Raw genomic sequence first — 16023 nt, 5'->3', positions numbered from 1 at the left:
CTATTATTTATAATAGCTTTTTTTTTTAATGTATCTTTAGAAAGTTACTGCACCACAAACTAAAAGATTGTGAGAATTGAAAATAACAAAAGAATAGAACACTTTTTTCAAATGCAATCAAAATCTCACAACATATACTCAGTATGAGTAATGGTGGCTGAAATTGCCTGCAGTATTAAAAAAACTTTTAATTTTTTTGGCAGAGTGAAAACATAATTGAATACTCATATTTTAAAGTGCTTATAACGCAACTTCACTATTCATTTTCCCTTAAGTTCACTCCTTTCTTCAGTCCAGTCTTGCTCCACCTGAGAGATCAGGTGATCAATTTTTTTTCACGATTTCCCCAAGCTTCCTTGAGTGTTGTTTTAATTCAATTGGTCACACAACGCTGAAAAAAAATCACCCTCACACAAAGTTTCTGCTGACAGACATGCTCAAACACTTAAAAACTCAAATGTCATCTCATCCAAGCTAGGAAATAATCATATGTCTAGTTTGGAAAAGGCTTAGGTTACAGTTTTCCAACCAGTCCAAAAGGGCACTTTGATGCACTGCAAGGTGGTGTGTGTGTCAATATTTTGAGTTTCCTCACTCCTCTTTCTCAATTTCTGACCACAAACTGGCAACTTCATCAGATGACTGGGCAGCATAAAGGCACATGAGGAAATGTGACACTTTACCCTTCTAAAAGTTAGCAAGCCAGGGCTGCCCAAATTTAGAAAGGACTCTAACTTTTTAAAAAGTAATTGGGATAAAAATACAAGTTAAAAATCAGCTAGCTCAAAACAATATGTTAAAGCAATCAGCCCCACAGTAAAAGACCTCTGGGAACAATTTCATTTTTAACTCTTGCTACAAATCAGTTTTTCATTATTTTTTATTTAAGTCACTTTGTATTTAACACTTTTTAAGCCCAAGTTTTACTTCTCATCTCCAAACCTGTCACTTTCTTTATTTAGACAGTGACTGCTAATTCTAAAATGAACACACTCATTTACAAAGTACACCATTAACAAAAGTACCAAAATATACAATGCACAAATAAAATCTGGTTTAAGGATGATCATTCTGATGGCCATGTAATAATGAGGTAATAAGATGGCTGCATAGTCAAAGGGAAAGGAAGGGAAACAAAAAGCACCCAGATATTTTACCCTAATACCTGGACACACAGACTTAATTAACCTTGTACCACTAAATTATTTATTTATAATTTTTTTGAAATTGAAGCTCTATGCCCAATGTGGGGCTTAACGCACAACCCCAAGGTCAAGTGTTGCATGCTCTACCAACCAAGCCAGCCAGGCAACCCTATAGTCCACATAAAAAGCATGAATTTTAGTGGCAAATCTTGCATAATCAACAGGTAACTGAAAAGATAGCATTTTGCCTTCCTCAAGAATAAAGATATAAAATATAGGGACGCATCAGTGGCTCAGTGGTTGAGCATCTGCCTTTGGCTCAGGTCGTGATCCCCGGGTCATGGAATCAAGTCCTGCATCAGGCTCCCTGCAGGAAGCCTCCTTCTACCTCTGCCTATGTCTCTGCCTCTCTCTCTCATGAATAAATAAAATCTTTCAAAAAGAGACATGAAACAAAAAATAAATAAATCCACTATTCTGCAAACTGGCACAGGCAGACACTGGAATTTGTCCTGGAGATGGGAGGTATTCCTTTAGGTTTACAACTTGGCAGAACAATTTCAAGAAGTAACCATCTGAGTCAGTCAAATCTCCTATAATTCCTTCCAGAGTCAATGGCTCTCATATAATAAAGATTTCCTTAGTCTTCAGTGGTACTGCCAAAGGTATCCACCTTCCTTGCTTGAAGAGCTTTTAAGAATTATAAGGTGGGGGATCCCTGGGTGGCGCAGCGGTTTGGCGCCTGCCTTTGGCCCAGGGCGCGATCCTAGAGACCCGGGATTGAATCCCATGTCGGGCTCCCGGTGCATGGAGTCTGCTTCTCCCTCTGCCTGTGTCTCTGCCTCTCTCTCTCTCTCTCTGTGTGTGTGACTGTCATAAATAAATTAAAAAATTTAAAAAATTAAAAAAAAAAAGAATTATAAGGCGGCACCTGTAAAAATTGATAGTATTTTTTTTTCAGTATATTTTAAACCAACTTTTCAAGAATAATTTTCTTAAAACAAGGATATGTGGGCAGTCCGGGTGGCCCAGGGGTTTAGCGCCACCTTCAGCCCAGGGTGTGGTCCTGGGGACCCAGGATCGAGTCCTGCTGCTTCTCCCTCTGCTTGTGTCTGTGCCTCTCTCTGTGTGTGTCTCTTATGAAAAAATAAACAAAATCTTAAAAAAAAAAAAAAGGACATGCGCACAAGTTTCCCCCGTAATTAGACCATTAATTCATTAAAGCTCTAAATTATACCCAACTACTTGGAAAACAAGGATTAAAAAAACAAAATGTGAAAATGTAACCTATGTAATTATATACCAAAGTATGAATGCCTTAAGGAAAAGAACTATGTGTATTTGCTACATCTTGTCATACTCCATCATCCAGTATAGTACATCTTACATAAAATTAGGTGTTCAAATATCTGAATAAAATACTAATGGAGAAAAGATATAATTACAATATTTATCCTAACCCTTTTTCATGATTACTAAATCACCATCTACCAAATAAAAATATTAATATATAATCGAAGGAATCAGATGCTTCTATATACTGCAACCAGGTACAGAACTGAGAGAAAAAAAAGAATAAGGAGCACTATTCATTCAACAATTTCTAAGAATCTACTTTCAACTATTAGCAGCTTTGAAGAATATAAAATTCAGAAAGACATTGCCCCTTGCCTTCCAGAAGTTTTTAATGTAGAAGAAAAGAACCATCATTTACCAAAGACTGACTATATGCTAGGCATTGTGCTAAGAACTTTCAGGGTAACAGGCACTCCTCTACAACAAAATGTGGCAGCCTTTTGGGAGGGGGGTGAGCTTGTTTTGTTTTGTTTTTTTAAGATTTCTTTGATAGCATGAGCAGGAGGGGCTGAGGGAGAGGGAATGTGAAGCAGACTCCTCTCTGAACTCAATTTCAGGATCCTGAGGATCACAACCTAAGCCAAAACCAACAGCAGATCACTCAAGCCACTGTGCTATCCAGGTGCCCCTTAAGAAAATTCTGAAATTGAAGTGTGGAAAGGTCACTTCTAGCTTGAGTGAAGAAAGAGGTGGACAGTCAAGGATGACTTCATTATAGTACTTGAACTAGAAGGGGTAACATTTTAACAGAGGATACAGAGGTAAAACAAAAGCCAAAGCATATCCAGGGAATAAGAGTACAGGAAAAGCTTGGAAACAAGTCTGATGAAGAATAGTGTAGTCTTTTACTTTTTTTTTTTAATTAATTTATTTATTTATGATAGACATAGAGAGAGAGAGAGAGAGAGAGAGAGAGAGAGAGAGAGGCAGAGACACAGGAGGAGAGAGAGAAGCAGGCTCCATGCCAGGAGCCCGACGTGGGACTTGAACCCGGGACTCCAGGATCACACCCTGGGCCAAAAAGGCAGGTGCTAAACCGCTGAGCCACCCAGGGATCCCCTAGTCTTTTACTTTTTATACAACTTTTCTTTTTATTTTAAATCTTCATATTTAATGATTTGCAAACACTATATAAATAGCACTCCTCCCCATTCTCAATACCCTCTAAAACTCTTACTCTTTTTTTTTTCTAAAGCACCTACATGTTTTTAAAATCCCGTCTTTGCTTTACCCTTCCCTATCTTCCCCCATCTAACCCCACCAAGTAACCTATGTTAACAATCTATTATTATTGGTATTTTCTTCATGCTTATAATCCTGTACAGATGTCATATGTACATAATACATACTCTTTTAATGACAATTTATATTTTCCAATTAGTTTCTTAAAAGATACACTAATCACAGTGGCATCTCGTGGCTCAGTCTGTTAAGCAGCCAACCCCTGATTTTTGGCTGTCATGATCTCAGAGTCCTGGAATTGAGCGCCACGTGGGGCCCTGTACTCAGCAAGCAGTCTGCTGCTGATTCTCTCTCTCCCTCTACCCCTCCCACCCTGTGCTCACACATAAGTGCTCTAAAAAATATATAAATCTAAAAAAAAATAAAAAAAAAACCCTCACTATTTACATAATACATGTTCATGGGGGGGAGGGTCTGAAAAATATGAAAAAATACAAAAAATAACAACCTATAGATGGCCCTTGCCAACATTTGTGGACATATGTATCCATTCTTTTCTTCCACTTAATAGATCTTTTCACACAGGATTAACTGAAATCATCTTTCACTGATTCACAGAAAACATTTTAGATTAAAGGATATAAGGTATTAAGAAGGTAACTGCACTAGGACGCCTGGTTGGCTCAGCAGTTAAACGTCTGTATTCGGCTCAGGGCAGGATCTCAGGGTCCTGGGATTGTGAGTCCTCCATCAGGCTACCCACAGGGAGTCTGCTTCTCCCTCTGCCTATGTCTCTGCTTCTCTCTTGTGTCTCTCGTGAATAAATAAATAAAATCTTTAAAAAAAGGTTTATTCTTTTCAAAAAAAGATGAGTCACTAGTTGTGTGATATCTATTTAAAGAACATTATGTACAAATACATTTATAAGGGTAAAAAAAAAAAGATGCAAATATAGCCAACTTTTAAGTCTCTTGTTTGCTCATTAGATTTAATTAGCAGTAAGAAAAAAGCCTAGCACCACTTCACATCCATTAGGATAGTTATCAAAATATGGAAAATAGCAAGTGTTGACAAGAATGTGAAAAAACGGGATCCCTGGGTGGCGCAGCGGTTTGGCGTGGCCCAGGGCACGATCCTAGAGACCCGGGATCATGGAGCCTGCTTCTCCCTCTGCCTGTGTCTCTGCCTCTCTCTCTCTTTCTCTCTCTCTCTCTCTGTGACTATCATAAATAAATAAAAATTAAAAAAAAAAAGAATGTGAAAAAACTAGAACCCTCATGTATTATTGGTGGAAATGTAAAATGATGCAGTTGCTGTGGAAAATAGTTTGGCAGTTCCTCAAAGAGTTAAAACCAATTTATTATATGATACACCAATTCTACGCCAAGGCATACACTCAAGAATTGAATGTAGAGACTCAAAAAGATACTTGTAAACCAATATTCATAGAACTATTCACAACAGCCAAAGGTAGAAGCAACCCAAAAATCCATCAGATGAATGGATAAACAAAATATTTTACACACACTCACACCCACAGGAATATTATTCATTCATAAAAAGGAATTAAGTTTTGATATATGTTACAAAATGGATGGACCTTGGAAACACATTAAGTAAAATAAGCCCGATGCAATATCACAAATTCTGTATGATTTTCCCTTATGTGAGGTACTTGGAATAGGCAAATTCATAGAGAGAAAGTAGAATTTACCAGAAATAAATTTTTTTTTTAATTTTTATTTATTTATGATAGTCACAGAGAGAGAGAGAGAGGCAGAGACATAGGCAGAGGGAGAAGCAGGCTCCATGCACCGGGAGCCTGATGTGGGATTCGATCCTGGGTCTCCAGGATCGCGCCCTGGGCCAAAGGCAGGCGCCAAACCGCTGCGCCACCCAGGGATCCCAATTTACCAGAAATAAATGAGAAGGATTGGAGTTCCATTCAAGGGGTACAGGATTCTGCCTGGGATGATGAAAATATTACGGAAATAGAGTGGTGATGGTTGCACAATGCCGTGAATGTACTTACTGCCAATGAACAGTATACTCAAATATTGTTAAAATGGTAAATTTTATGTATAGTTTACCTGCCCACACTCCCCCCAAAAAGCCTAAGGGGCCCATTTCATATGGTCAGCTAAATACGAATCATGAAGGTCATGATCTCTACTCTCACGATTCAGAATTCACAATTGCACTCTAATTCCAGTCCAGACTAACTTGAAGGAAGGTAGAATATCACATATCCCCTCACATTCTCTCTGGTTAAAATTCTCTTCCATGTATAAAGCCTATGAATGCAGAAGGAAATAGCCAGCATGACAAGAGTGCTTGAGCCAATGAAGCAGGGAGCTGTTAAAGAAGGCAAAAGTCCTCAAGGAGCTAGCAGTGAGAACCCAGAGCAGTCTACAAATAATGCCCTATAGAAGGGGAAGCTAAGGGCAGCCCCGGTGGCGCAGCAGTTTAGCGCCACCTGCAGCCCGGGGTGTGATCCTGGAGACCCAGGATCGAGTCCCGCATCGGGCTCCCTGCATGGAGCCTGCTTCTCCCTCTGCCTGTGTCTCTGCCTCTCTCTTTGCTCTCTGAATGAATGAATAAATAAATCTTAAAAAAAAAAAAAAAAAAAAGAAGGGGAAGCTAAGCAAGATAACTTGTTCAAAAGATATCCTAAGTTACAAAGTTCTTCTAAGTTGGGGTATCCCTGGGTAGCTCAGCAGTTTAACACCTGCCTTCGGCCCAGGGCATGATTCTGGGGTCCCGGGATCGGGTCCCGCATCAGGCTCCCTGCATGGACCCTGCTTCTCCCTCTGCCTGTGTCTCTGCCTCTGTGTGTGTCTATCATGAATAAATAAATAAAATCTTTAAAAAACACACACAACAAAGTGCTAAGTTAGTAAGCATATCCTCTTAATAGTAAGCATCTGTGTATTTGTGATGAACAGTAGGAAGGAACTAAGTCCACAGGTGATTAACCTCTGAATCTCCACTCATTCAGTTAGTTAATAATTGTTATATAATCAAGACAAAGTTTTAAGAATTGGAGATTTATAAACAAGAATAAGATATGCCCTACTTTTAAGGAACTAGCCAGAATTGTAGGGTACCTACACAAAAAATTAAATTCAATAAATACTCTTTAGCATCTTACATTCAACAGCTTGGCTGCAATCAGGTGTAAGCCATTATGCTAAACTCTGGGTAGTCAAAAGTGACTAAGATACAATCTTCTAGGAAAAGGAGTAAACAAATACTTTAATAGGCATCACAATATATACATATAAAATCTATAGTGCATAGTACCAAAAAAGAAAACATTTAAGTTTAAATAAAAGGTCTTATAAAACTTAGTCTTAATACTAAGTGTTGGAATATAGACTCAACACTTTCACTGACGCACACAAGCCTGGTCCCTCAGCCTCTCAAAGGGAAAGTATTTTACAAATATCAATAAATAGGAAGGAACTGCATATGGAGTAGAAAGCATTAATTTCAGTTTACAATCAACAGGATGGTAAACTCACAAATGATTACATGATAAAGGCTATACGAAAAATAAATGCAAAGTGAAGCTTTAAGGTGGGGCTCGAGGGAGGAAACAAAATAATGAGAAAAGGAGAAAAAGATCAGATGATATTTAGAAGATAGTGTTCAAAACAGCTCTTAAAAGAGGAACAGATAAAAGTAAGGAAATTGTGTCAATTTCTCCTCATTAGATAAGGTCTTTGAAGGCAGGAACTTGCTTCGTTCACCCTGTACCAAGCATACTAGCCTGAACCTACTTGCCATCTAAGACTTTACTGAAAGATACACAGCTAGTGTCTTTAAGTAACCTGCTCACGGGACACCTGGGTGGCTCAGTGGTTGAGGATTTGTCTTTGGCTCAGGGCGTGATCTGGAGTTCTGGAATCGAGTCCCACATCGGGCTCCCTGCATGCAGCCTGCTTCTCCCTCTGCCTGTGTCTCTGCCTCTCTCTCTCTCTCTGTGTCTCTCATGAATAAATAAAATCTTAAAAAAAAAAGAAAGAAATGAGAAATAAAAACTCATAATTTTACAGACATATTAACATAGTTAAATGTTAACTAGCCTGACTCTTCCATCAGCAATGTACACGGATGGAAAAAACTAAACTGTCCAAATGTGTTGCCTAGTAGCTTCAAAGAAATCAGACTATTTTTGCTTTCTTTTTTTTTTTTTTCTACTTTTGCTTTCTGTAGCAGGATGGAAGAAAATAGAAGACCTTGATTCCAACAGTAAAAATGTACTTATGCTTGTTACTATATGACAATAAATGGAATCCAACAGGTAGAAAGAAGAGGAACAGATAAAAGTGAGGCAAGTCCACCAGTAAAGTCCACAAGGTCTCACCAGCATTTAAACACACTGGGTCCCTTAAAACATTGATTATTGTTGCCTACTGCTTCCCATTCATTAACCAAAAATGCCAACAATTTCAAAATCACAAGGATTTTCAAATTCGAAACTAGCTTTAGGATTGTTAATCCTCACCCCTTAAGATCCCTTAGAATCTGATCTAAAAATAAAACTATGTGTCAAGTGTTCCTCAAGAAAAACTATGTACACTGATTGGAATGTGAAGCAATTAACACACTTTGTGAGTGATTTGCCAAAGAGACTTCAGATAGCCTGGGCCAAAACCAATAACAAAGAAACAACACCCACTTGACATTTTCCTCCGTTAAACTGAGATTTTAGAAGCAATTTTAGAAAAAAGGCTAAAAGATCTGAAGCTACCCACTAAAATCATTGAAAGCTACACAAGTATTCTGGGAGAAATGGAGGGATGAAATGATTCAACCATTGAAAAATAAAAGATGAAAATCTTAATATGAAAGTAAGGTATTTTTATTCCACCTTTTAAGGCAAGGATAAAATACCCAGCCATTACCATAATGAGAGATGACAGGCAAGGTAGTTAAGCCCTACACCAGAAATACCAACTAAAGTGTAACACAAACATCTAGTATTGGGACACCTGGGTGGCTCAGTGGTTGAGCATCTGCCTTTGGCTCCCAGGTCCTGGGATCCAGTCCCACATCAGGTTCCCTGCAGGTCTTTACCTATGTCTCTGTCTCTGTGTCTCTCATGAATAAATAAATAAAATCTTTAAAAAAAAAAAAAAAATCCAGCGTTACATTTAGCACCTAATCAGTTTAGCAAATAGGAATTCTTAACCGTCCATACACATAAACACATACACACAAAGTATGACAACTTCAAACTCTATATAACTTTATCCTAAATAAACCTACTGTTCCTTAGTTTTCCAATTAATTTAGTCAAGGTGAACAATTTTCCAACTATAGTTTTAAAGAAATGACTTCCATGACCTATACAATCTGAAAAATAAAAAACCTTTGCAAGCTTGATTTTGTGGTTTCATAAACCCCCTACTGTCACACAGTCCACTGCCTTTCAAAAGCAATATTTAAAATTCTCTTCTGCAAGTCAACATTAAGGCATGCTGTTTGGCTAACAAGCTCCTCCCAAGACCAGGATTATTATGTATGGCCTATTATGTTCCTAACATGCAAACAAAAGCCCTCCCTCATGTAACATTTTTCTATTTTTAGGCAGGTTACTAACAGTTTTATCTGAAATTAAAATATACTATAATCTACTACTAACAAAATACCTGAAATAGTAATTTAGAGTTATTAACTGTATTTTCCATTTAATAAGTAACCTAGTACTTCTGGAAAAGTCAAATTTAACTTCCAAGAAGTTGATGTTTAATGTTCTGAGCAAACCATCTACTTTGGATTTCACAAATGGCATGTTTTAAACTAAACACAACTAGTTTCAGAGCAGTTGTAATACAATACGTGATGTTCCATTCTCCATTTCATCTTTTAGATACTTTTCATCATAAATAACCAGCTTAGTCTGTTTTCCTGTTTTCTTCTGCTAAACCAAATCCCACAAAATATATTCAAATGTATTTCACTCAAGCCTACTTTGAAAGCTTACACTTTTCAACTACTGACAAAAGTTTTAACAAGGCTAAGCAACCCCATTACAATTTTTAATCACAAACACCACATACCTAAAAGATAAGCTTTTCCAGCAGAAACACTAACAGGTTTATTTTCCCAAGTATCCAGTGTTCAATTGGGTCAAATGTTTCTGTTGCATTTTAAACAGCACAGCCCATGAAGTGATAAGGATGAAGACAAGCCAAAAGTATTTTAGCGTTCTTCAGTGGCATATAATCATCACAACCCAAGAAAAACTCAGGAACTGCTAACTGAAGTCTGTTAAGACCAAAATAAATGCACTTTAGCATATGCATTAATCACAACAATACAACGATTTGGGGTAAATTATGCTTATAGAGCTAATGACTTTATAACAAAATTGGAAACCACGGAATCATTGCAAAGCAAGTTTACTATATACAACATACTTAATAAATTAAAAATACTTTCGACTGTTTCACATAATCTCCCAATTCCTACATGACTGGGGAGTGTGGTTTTTATTGCCAACGGCCATTTAAAATACAGTATTAGCAGCGTGCACTACATGCATAAAGTCAACATTTTGGTGAGCAAGTAAAACCTTAGAAAAATCTTTTACTAGAACACCTAAGAATATGAAGATCAGTTGATTCACCGCTGTGTAAGCGCAAAACATCTGACATAAAGCGCTTATCAAAAATGTTCTTAAATGAGTTTAACAAAGTAAATCTTTTCAATTTCTACCAGCTTCAACATCATCAAGACAAGAGGAAAATGAGTCATCACCATGAAAAAATTAGAATATTCATTTAAAATAATCCAAATTAAATCAACTAGTTCACTCTCTCCAACAAAGACCCTTTACAACCTTTCTTTTAGACCCTCCTCCCTCACCGCTTCCTTCCTGAGCCCTAGATGACTTGCTGCGCCCCAAAGTCATCCCAACTCTTGCGTGTCTGTGCCTCTGTACCAGCGGCTCCCTCAGCTTAGACTGCGCTCCCCGCCTCCTCACCTGGTAAGCATTTACTCATCAGTCAGTCCAAAACTGGCCGCAAAAGTTCCCTCCAGTGTTCAGGCTTCCTCGACTCCCCCAGGCAAAACTAGCAGTTCCAAATTCCCACTACGCTCGGTAAGTCCATCCTTATCACAGTGCATTGTTTTCACGCCTTGGGAAAGAAAGACGAGCAGGTTCCCTCCACTCAGCCCACAGAGGACGAGGCAAGCAGAAATACTCCATGAACGTGAGCTGAATTCGTCCCTTGGATTAGACCCTCTAGAACCCGGTCACATCCCAAGCAGACAGAGGGGCTTCTAACACGCTTCCCACCGGAGAAATGAATACCAGAGGGCACACCCAGGGCCCTGGAAGGAGAACAATGAATGAACACAGCCGCCTCTCCGCTCCTGATGTCCAAACTCTTTCTGGGCATCGACTAGCTCTGCAAAACCTCTGCAGCTGCAGAACCGAAGCGCCCTGGCGGATCTCACTTTACACAAAAGACAGCGCTGGATCTTCGTTCCAAAGCATCCCAGGGCCAAACCTCAAGATACGCATTCCAAACCTTTCATCAGTGACCCACAGAGTCCCCAAACCCAGGGCAAAGCCCCCTATGCCTTTGTTGGTGGGGCACTGACCCACCTCCTCCTCTCGTCCCCGATTCTTCTCGTCCCCCCTGCAAGGGTGTCACTTGAGGGACGGCCTCGGACCAGATGCGCGACCGCGACCCCCTCCGCGCCCAGAAGAAAAAGGAATTAGTCCCTCCGAATGACAACACCTAGAACAGGGCAATTCTGGGGCGGACTTCTCCCATGGCCAAAATATAAGGAATGTGCACCGAGTACAGGGTGGCGCTAGCACGTCTCCCCGAAACACAAGGAAATTGGAGTGGGGATGTGGAAAGTCGGCTCGCCGGCCATGACACCGGGCCCCAGGGCGCCCGCCCGCCCAGCGCCACCCGGGGTGACAGCGGCCTGGCCCGGCGCTCCCCCGGCAGCCGCGGGGAAGCTCCATCAGCGCGGCCCAGGCCTGGACGCCGCGGAACTCTGCCCCCTCGGCCCCGCCGCCTGGCTCCCCCGGCACCCAGGGCCCGGCCCTGCCGCCCACCTGAAGGAGCCGAGCCGCCTCCGTGTCCCGTCGTCCGGCGGCGGCGTCTGGTCCGCTCCTCCTCCCCGCGGCGGGTGAGGGAGCGGGAGGCGGTCACATTCGGCGCGTCCCCAGCCCAGGGGACGGGGCCCCGGGCAGTCCCCGCATCGTCGCACTCGCGCTCCGCGCCTCGGGGCACACGCCCCAAAGCCGGGCCAGCTGGCCCTCTTCCGGGCCCAAGGAGAGCGGCAGGAGAGCCTTCCCGTCTCACGCTCGCCCTCGTCTCACTCCCGCCATCTAAGATGGCGGCCCCAACGCCCGCGACGAAGAGCCTCTCGGGCGGCCCCGGCAAAGAAGCCCTGCATTCGGCGCTCCTCCTCCCGACCTGCGGCGCCACCGGCTTTCTGCTTCTGCGCGAGCCGGCCTGGCCGCGGACGGCACACTTGGCTCGGGCATCTATCACTCTAGCCTGAACGCGGGCCCCGCCTCCCGGGGGGCGTGGCCTCGCGCTGTCGCCGTCGCCATTTCGGGGCCGTGGAGGCGGTGGGAGCGGTGGTGGCCGGCGCCCGGGAGAGGGGGTAGGAGGCCGGGAAGAGCCGGGGTTTGGACTCCCCGGAGGGCGAGAGGCGTCGTGGCGAGAGGAACGTCTCCCCTTTTTTTTTTTTTTTTTTTTTTTTTTAAGTTTCTTTATATAAGTAAGTAATCCCGACAGCCTGCGTGGGAGGCGAACGCGAGTCTCCGCGATCCGGAGTCCCATGCTCGGAGCCCGCCAGGCCTCCCGACCAGAGGAGTTGTCTGAGCCTCAGTTTCTAGCAACTTCGCTTTTCTAAGATACTAATTTTAGAGACCTGTGTACCCATGGCACACGCAGGCATGTGCTAAGATGTGTGTTGCCCTATTGTTTGCATTAGACACGACACTGGAAAAGATGTGAGTTAATTGAGTGGAATAACTAAGCAGCGCTACGTCCGCAGCGCGGGGGGCAGGGGCGGGGGGTGGGGCGGGGCGCTCCCCCCCCGCCCCGGGCTCAGGTCGGGATCCCGGAGTCCCGGAATGGAGCCTCGCCTGGGGCGCCCTGCGCCGCCGGGAGTCTGACTCTTCCCCCAGCTTGTGCTCTCTCTCAAATGAATCTCTGAAAAAAGAAAGAAATGAAAGAAAGGAAGGAGCAGGATCTATGCACGGATTTTTTTTTTTTAATCCAAAACATTACTTTTTTTTTTTTTTTTTGGTGAGTAGAACGTTTTGTATGCTACGTTCTTACTCGTTCCAACACAGGCACACGAAACTACCCAATGCCGTGTGCAACGTTCATTTGTTTAAATGTTCTATGAGAGCCTGTTGTATACCACACATTGTTCTGGGTATTGGGAAAGCCACAATCAGAAGCCCTACCTTCTAGTTTATAACAGAGACCGAAAGTAAAAATAATAAATTCAAATAGTAATAACGTGCAGTGTATAGAAAAATGAAGGTGAAGCGATGTGAGATAAAGACAACTCCGTGAGGACCGACAGGAGAATAAATACAGAGGAAAGAGCAGAGGGCATTGAATATAGAAGGTCCATGAGAGTGGTTGGTTGGTTGTTTTTTTTTGTTTTTTTAAGAGTAATATGTCTACCTCACAGGATTAAGTGAAATAAAATTTGGAAAGCACTGAGCCCAGAGCCAGGGGGATGAGACCTTGAGTACCTGGAGTCTGATTGCCTAGTTTCGAATTTGGACTGCTGCTTCCCCCATCTGTGACTCAGATTTAAACCTCGGTTCCTGGGGCGCCTGCGGCACTCAGTGGTTGACCCTCTGCCTTTGGCTCAGGACATGATCCTGGAGTCCTAGGATCGAGTCCTGCATCCGGCTCCCTGCATGGAGCCTGCTTCTCCCTCTGCCTGTGTCTCTGCCTCTCTCTCTGTGTGTCTCTCATGAATGAATAAATAGAATCTTTTAAAAATTTTTAGAAAAATAAACCTTGGTTCCTCAGTTTTCACATCTGTAAAGAAAGTATAATAGTATCCACCTCTTAAGAGTTACAAGGATTTTGTGAGTTTAAGATATAAGGCATTTGGAACAGTGCCTGGCTTATATTAAACATAGAAGTGTTAGCTGTAATTATTATAGCTATCTCTTCTCATAATATTACTATGTAGAGTAGAGCAGCAAAACCACACACACTTGCTGACCCCTGGGGCCATTTTTTCCTTCAGTAGCCCCCAGCTGGTGTTTGCCCAGCACTTCACAGCTGAGAAAGCTTAGGGAGCCTGTGCTTCATTCACACCTCTCAGCTGACAAGAGTAGCTATTTCAATTTTTTCAAAAATAATTTGTCAAGGCAAAACACAAACATAACCATTTTAAAGTGAACAAATCAGTAGCATTTAATCGCTTCCAATTACAAAATATTTCCATCACTCTGAAGTAAAACCGACTACCCATTAAGCAGTTTCTTCCCATCCCATTCCCACCCAGTCCCTGAGAACCATGAAGATGCATTCTATAACTGAGGATTTATCTTTTCTGGATATTTGATATAAATGGAATCATACAAGATATGACCATTTGTGTCTAGTTCTTTTTGCTTAGGTCTTCAAGGTTCATCCATGTGGCAGCATGTATCAGTACTTCATTTTTATGACTAAATAATATTCCACCATAAGTATATACCACAATTGGTTGATGGGCATTTGGGCTGTTTCCATCTTTAGACTATTGTGAATAATAGTATTGCTGAGAGCGTGCATATACATAGACTGTTGGAGTACCCATTTTCTTTCAGGCATATACCTAAGAGTAGAATTGCAGGCATCATCTTGCACCCCACTGGCTTTTATGTCTTCTAAAAACCTCTGGTTTGGTGGTAGGAAAGATCAAAAGAGCTAGATTTTTAGAAAAGAAAGAGGAAATAGTTTGAAGGAAGAATGGTCATGCCGTGATCTCAAACAGAAGAGGAAAGAATAGGAGTCATTGGTTGGGGGAGGCTAATATGGAAACTTACCTGGGTGTTGGAATGTTCTACTTAATTTAGGAGGTGGTTACCTGGGTGTGTATATGTGTGTGTGTGTGTGTGTGTGTAGAAATTGATATGTGTTCTTTCTATACATTTGTTACACCTCAATAAAAAATTCTTTGTAAAGATGCATTTAAAAAATAAACAAAAACAGCAACAACAAAAGATGTATAATAAGTCTTTAAACCTGACAAAAAAAGATTAATTTTTCAGGTGAAGAAAAAAAAAAAGTGATAGCTACCATTTATGGAGGCTTTTCATTTATCAGGCATTTTATACAATTGCCAGTAAACATTACTACCTGAAATGTCTGATCTTCAAATGAGGAACCCTTCTGAGAGAGTAATTAATCCAAGGACAAAGCTGGGAAGTGATGGAGAAGGGATTTGGACTTGTTCGTTGGTTCATTCATTCATCATTCAGTTGATAAAGATTTCTGTTGTGCCTCACATGTGCCAGGTCCTGTATTAGCCCTGGACCTATGGCAGTGAATAATCCAAGGTCTTTGCCCTCAATGACTTGAAGGTCTAGAGGGAGAGGACATGTGGCAAACTGATAAACTGACTTAAGAACTAGGATCAGAGCAGCCCTGGTGGCTCAGCGGTTTAGCGCCACCTTCAGCCCAGGACCTGATCCTGGAGACCCGGGATTGAGTCCCATGTCCGCCTCCCTGCATGGAGCCTGCTTCTCCCTCCGCCTGTGTCTCTGCCTCTCTCTGTGTCTATAATTAATAAATAAATAAATAAATAAATAAATAAATAAATAAATAAATAAATAAATAATAAAAAAAACAGGAAATGATTAGAGAATGATAGAATAGGAAAAGGGTGTGCTTTTAGGCTCAGCAGCCATGGAAGGCCTCTCTTAGGGAGTAAGACTTAAGCTAGGCAATAAAGGATGAGAAAACCAGAGGAAGAGCACGTGAAAGACCATCAAGTGGGAAAGGAGTGTGGGCCAGTGTGGTCAGAACACAGAGAATGAGGGAGGGCGAGGTGGGAAGAGGACAAAGGACAGAGTCATACCCAGTCTGACTCCCACAACTTCCATGTCTTTCCATGCCACCCTGCCTCTCCAGTGAGTTTAATTTTAGTTACAGAGGAGTTTGAAGTGTGGGCCTGACCTGGGCTGGGTGCTTGGAGAGACAGAGCCTTGTAAACAAACAGTTACCCCACCTGGTGATCCAAATGTGCTCTAAGGGCAAGCTGACCGGAGTTATGTGGTACCACACCAGAGAAGGGAGGGAGTGACTGGTCTGTCAGAGGCCTCCCCAGAGGCAAC

The 16023-nt window shown here is 41.8% G+C and overlaps 2 protein-coding genes across 5 annotated transcripts in view; one reads left to right on the top strand and one right to left on the bottom strand.

The window, feature by feature from the left end:
• Positions 1–11908, bottom strand: part of RAF1 (Raf-1 proto-oncogene, serine/threonine kinase) — a 78848-nt gene extending 66940 nt beyond the window's left edge. For 2 of the 4 annotated variants that reach the window (XM_072785076.1, XM_072785078.1), the window contains exons 1-2: positions 11770–11905; positions 9752–9959 (exon numbers count right to left, since the gene is read on the bottom strand). The gene's annotated coding sequence lies outside the window, so the exon portion shown is untranslated. Of the gene's footprint in view, positions 1–9751; positions 9960–11769 lie in introns of all 4 variants that reach the window. The other 2 variants (XM_072785075.1, XM_072785077.1) reach the window with 1 other exon arrangement.
• On the top strand, positions 10645–13709 carry LOC140609815 (uncharacterized). Its single transcript, XM_072785081.1, has 2 exons — positions 10645–12678; positions 13374–13709. Exon 1 carries the CDS (start codon positions 11493–11495, stop codon positions 12219–12221), a length of 729 nt encoding a protein of 242 aa, XP_072641182.1. The 5' UTR covers positions 10645–11492; the 3' UTR covers positions 12222–12678; positions 13374–13709.
• Positions 13710–16023: the final 2314 nt, after the last annotated feature.

Source organism: Canis lupus, chromosome 19 (assembly GCF_048164855.1).
Source record: "Canis lupus baileyi chromosome 19, mCanLup2.hap1, whole genome shotgun sequence".
In the NCBI taxonomy this organism is placed as follows: domain Eukaryota; kingdom Metazoa; phylum Chordata; class Mammalia; order Carnivora; family Canidae; genus Canis; species Canis lupus.
This window is presented reverse-complemented; position numbering and strand designations above follow the sequence as displayed.

Excerpts from the sequence above, each read along its gene's own strand:
- LOC140609815 (XM_072785081.1), top strand. The coding sequence starts at position 11,493 with ATGTGCACCGAGTACAGGGTGGCGCTAGCACGTCTCCCCGAAACACAA.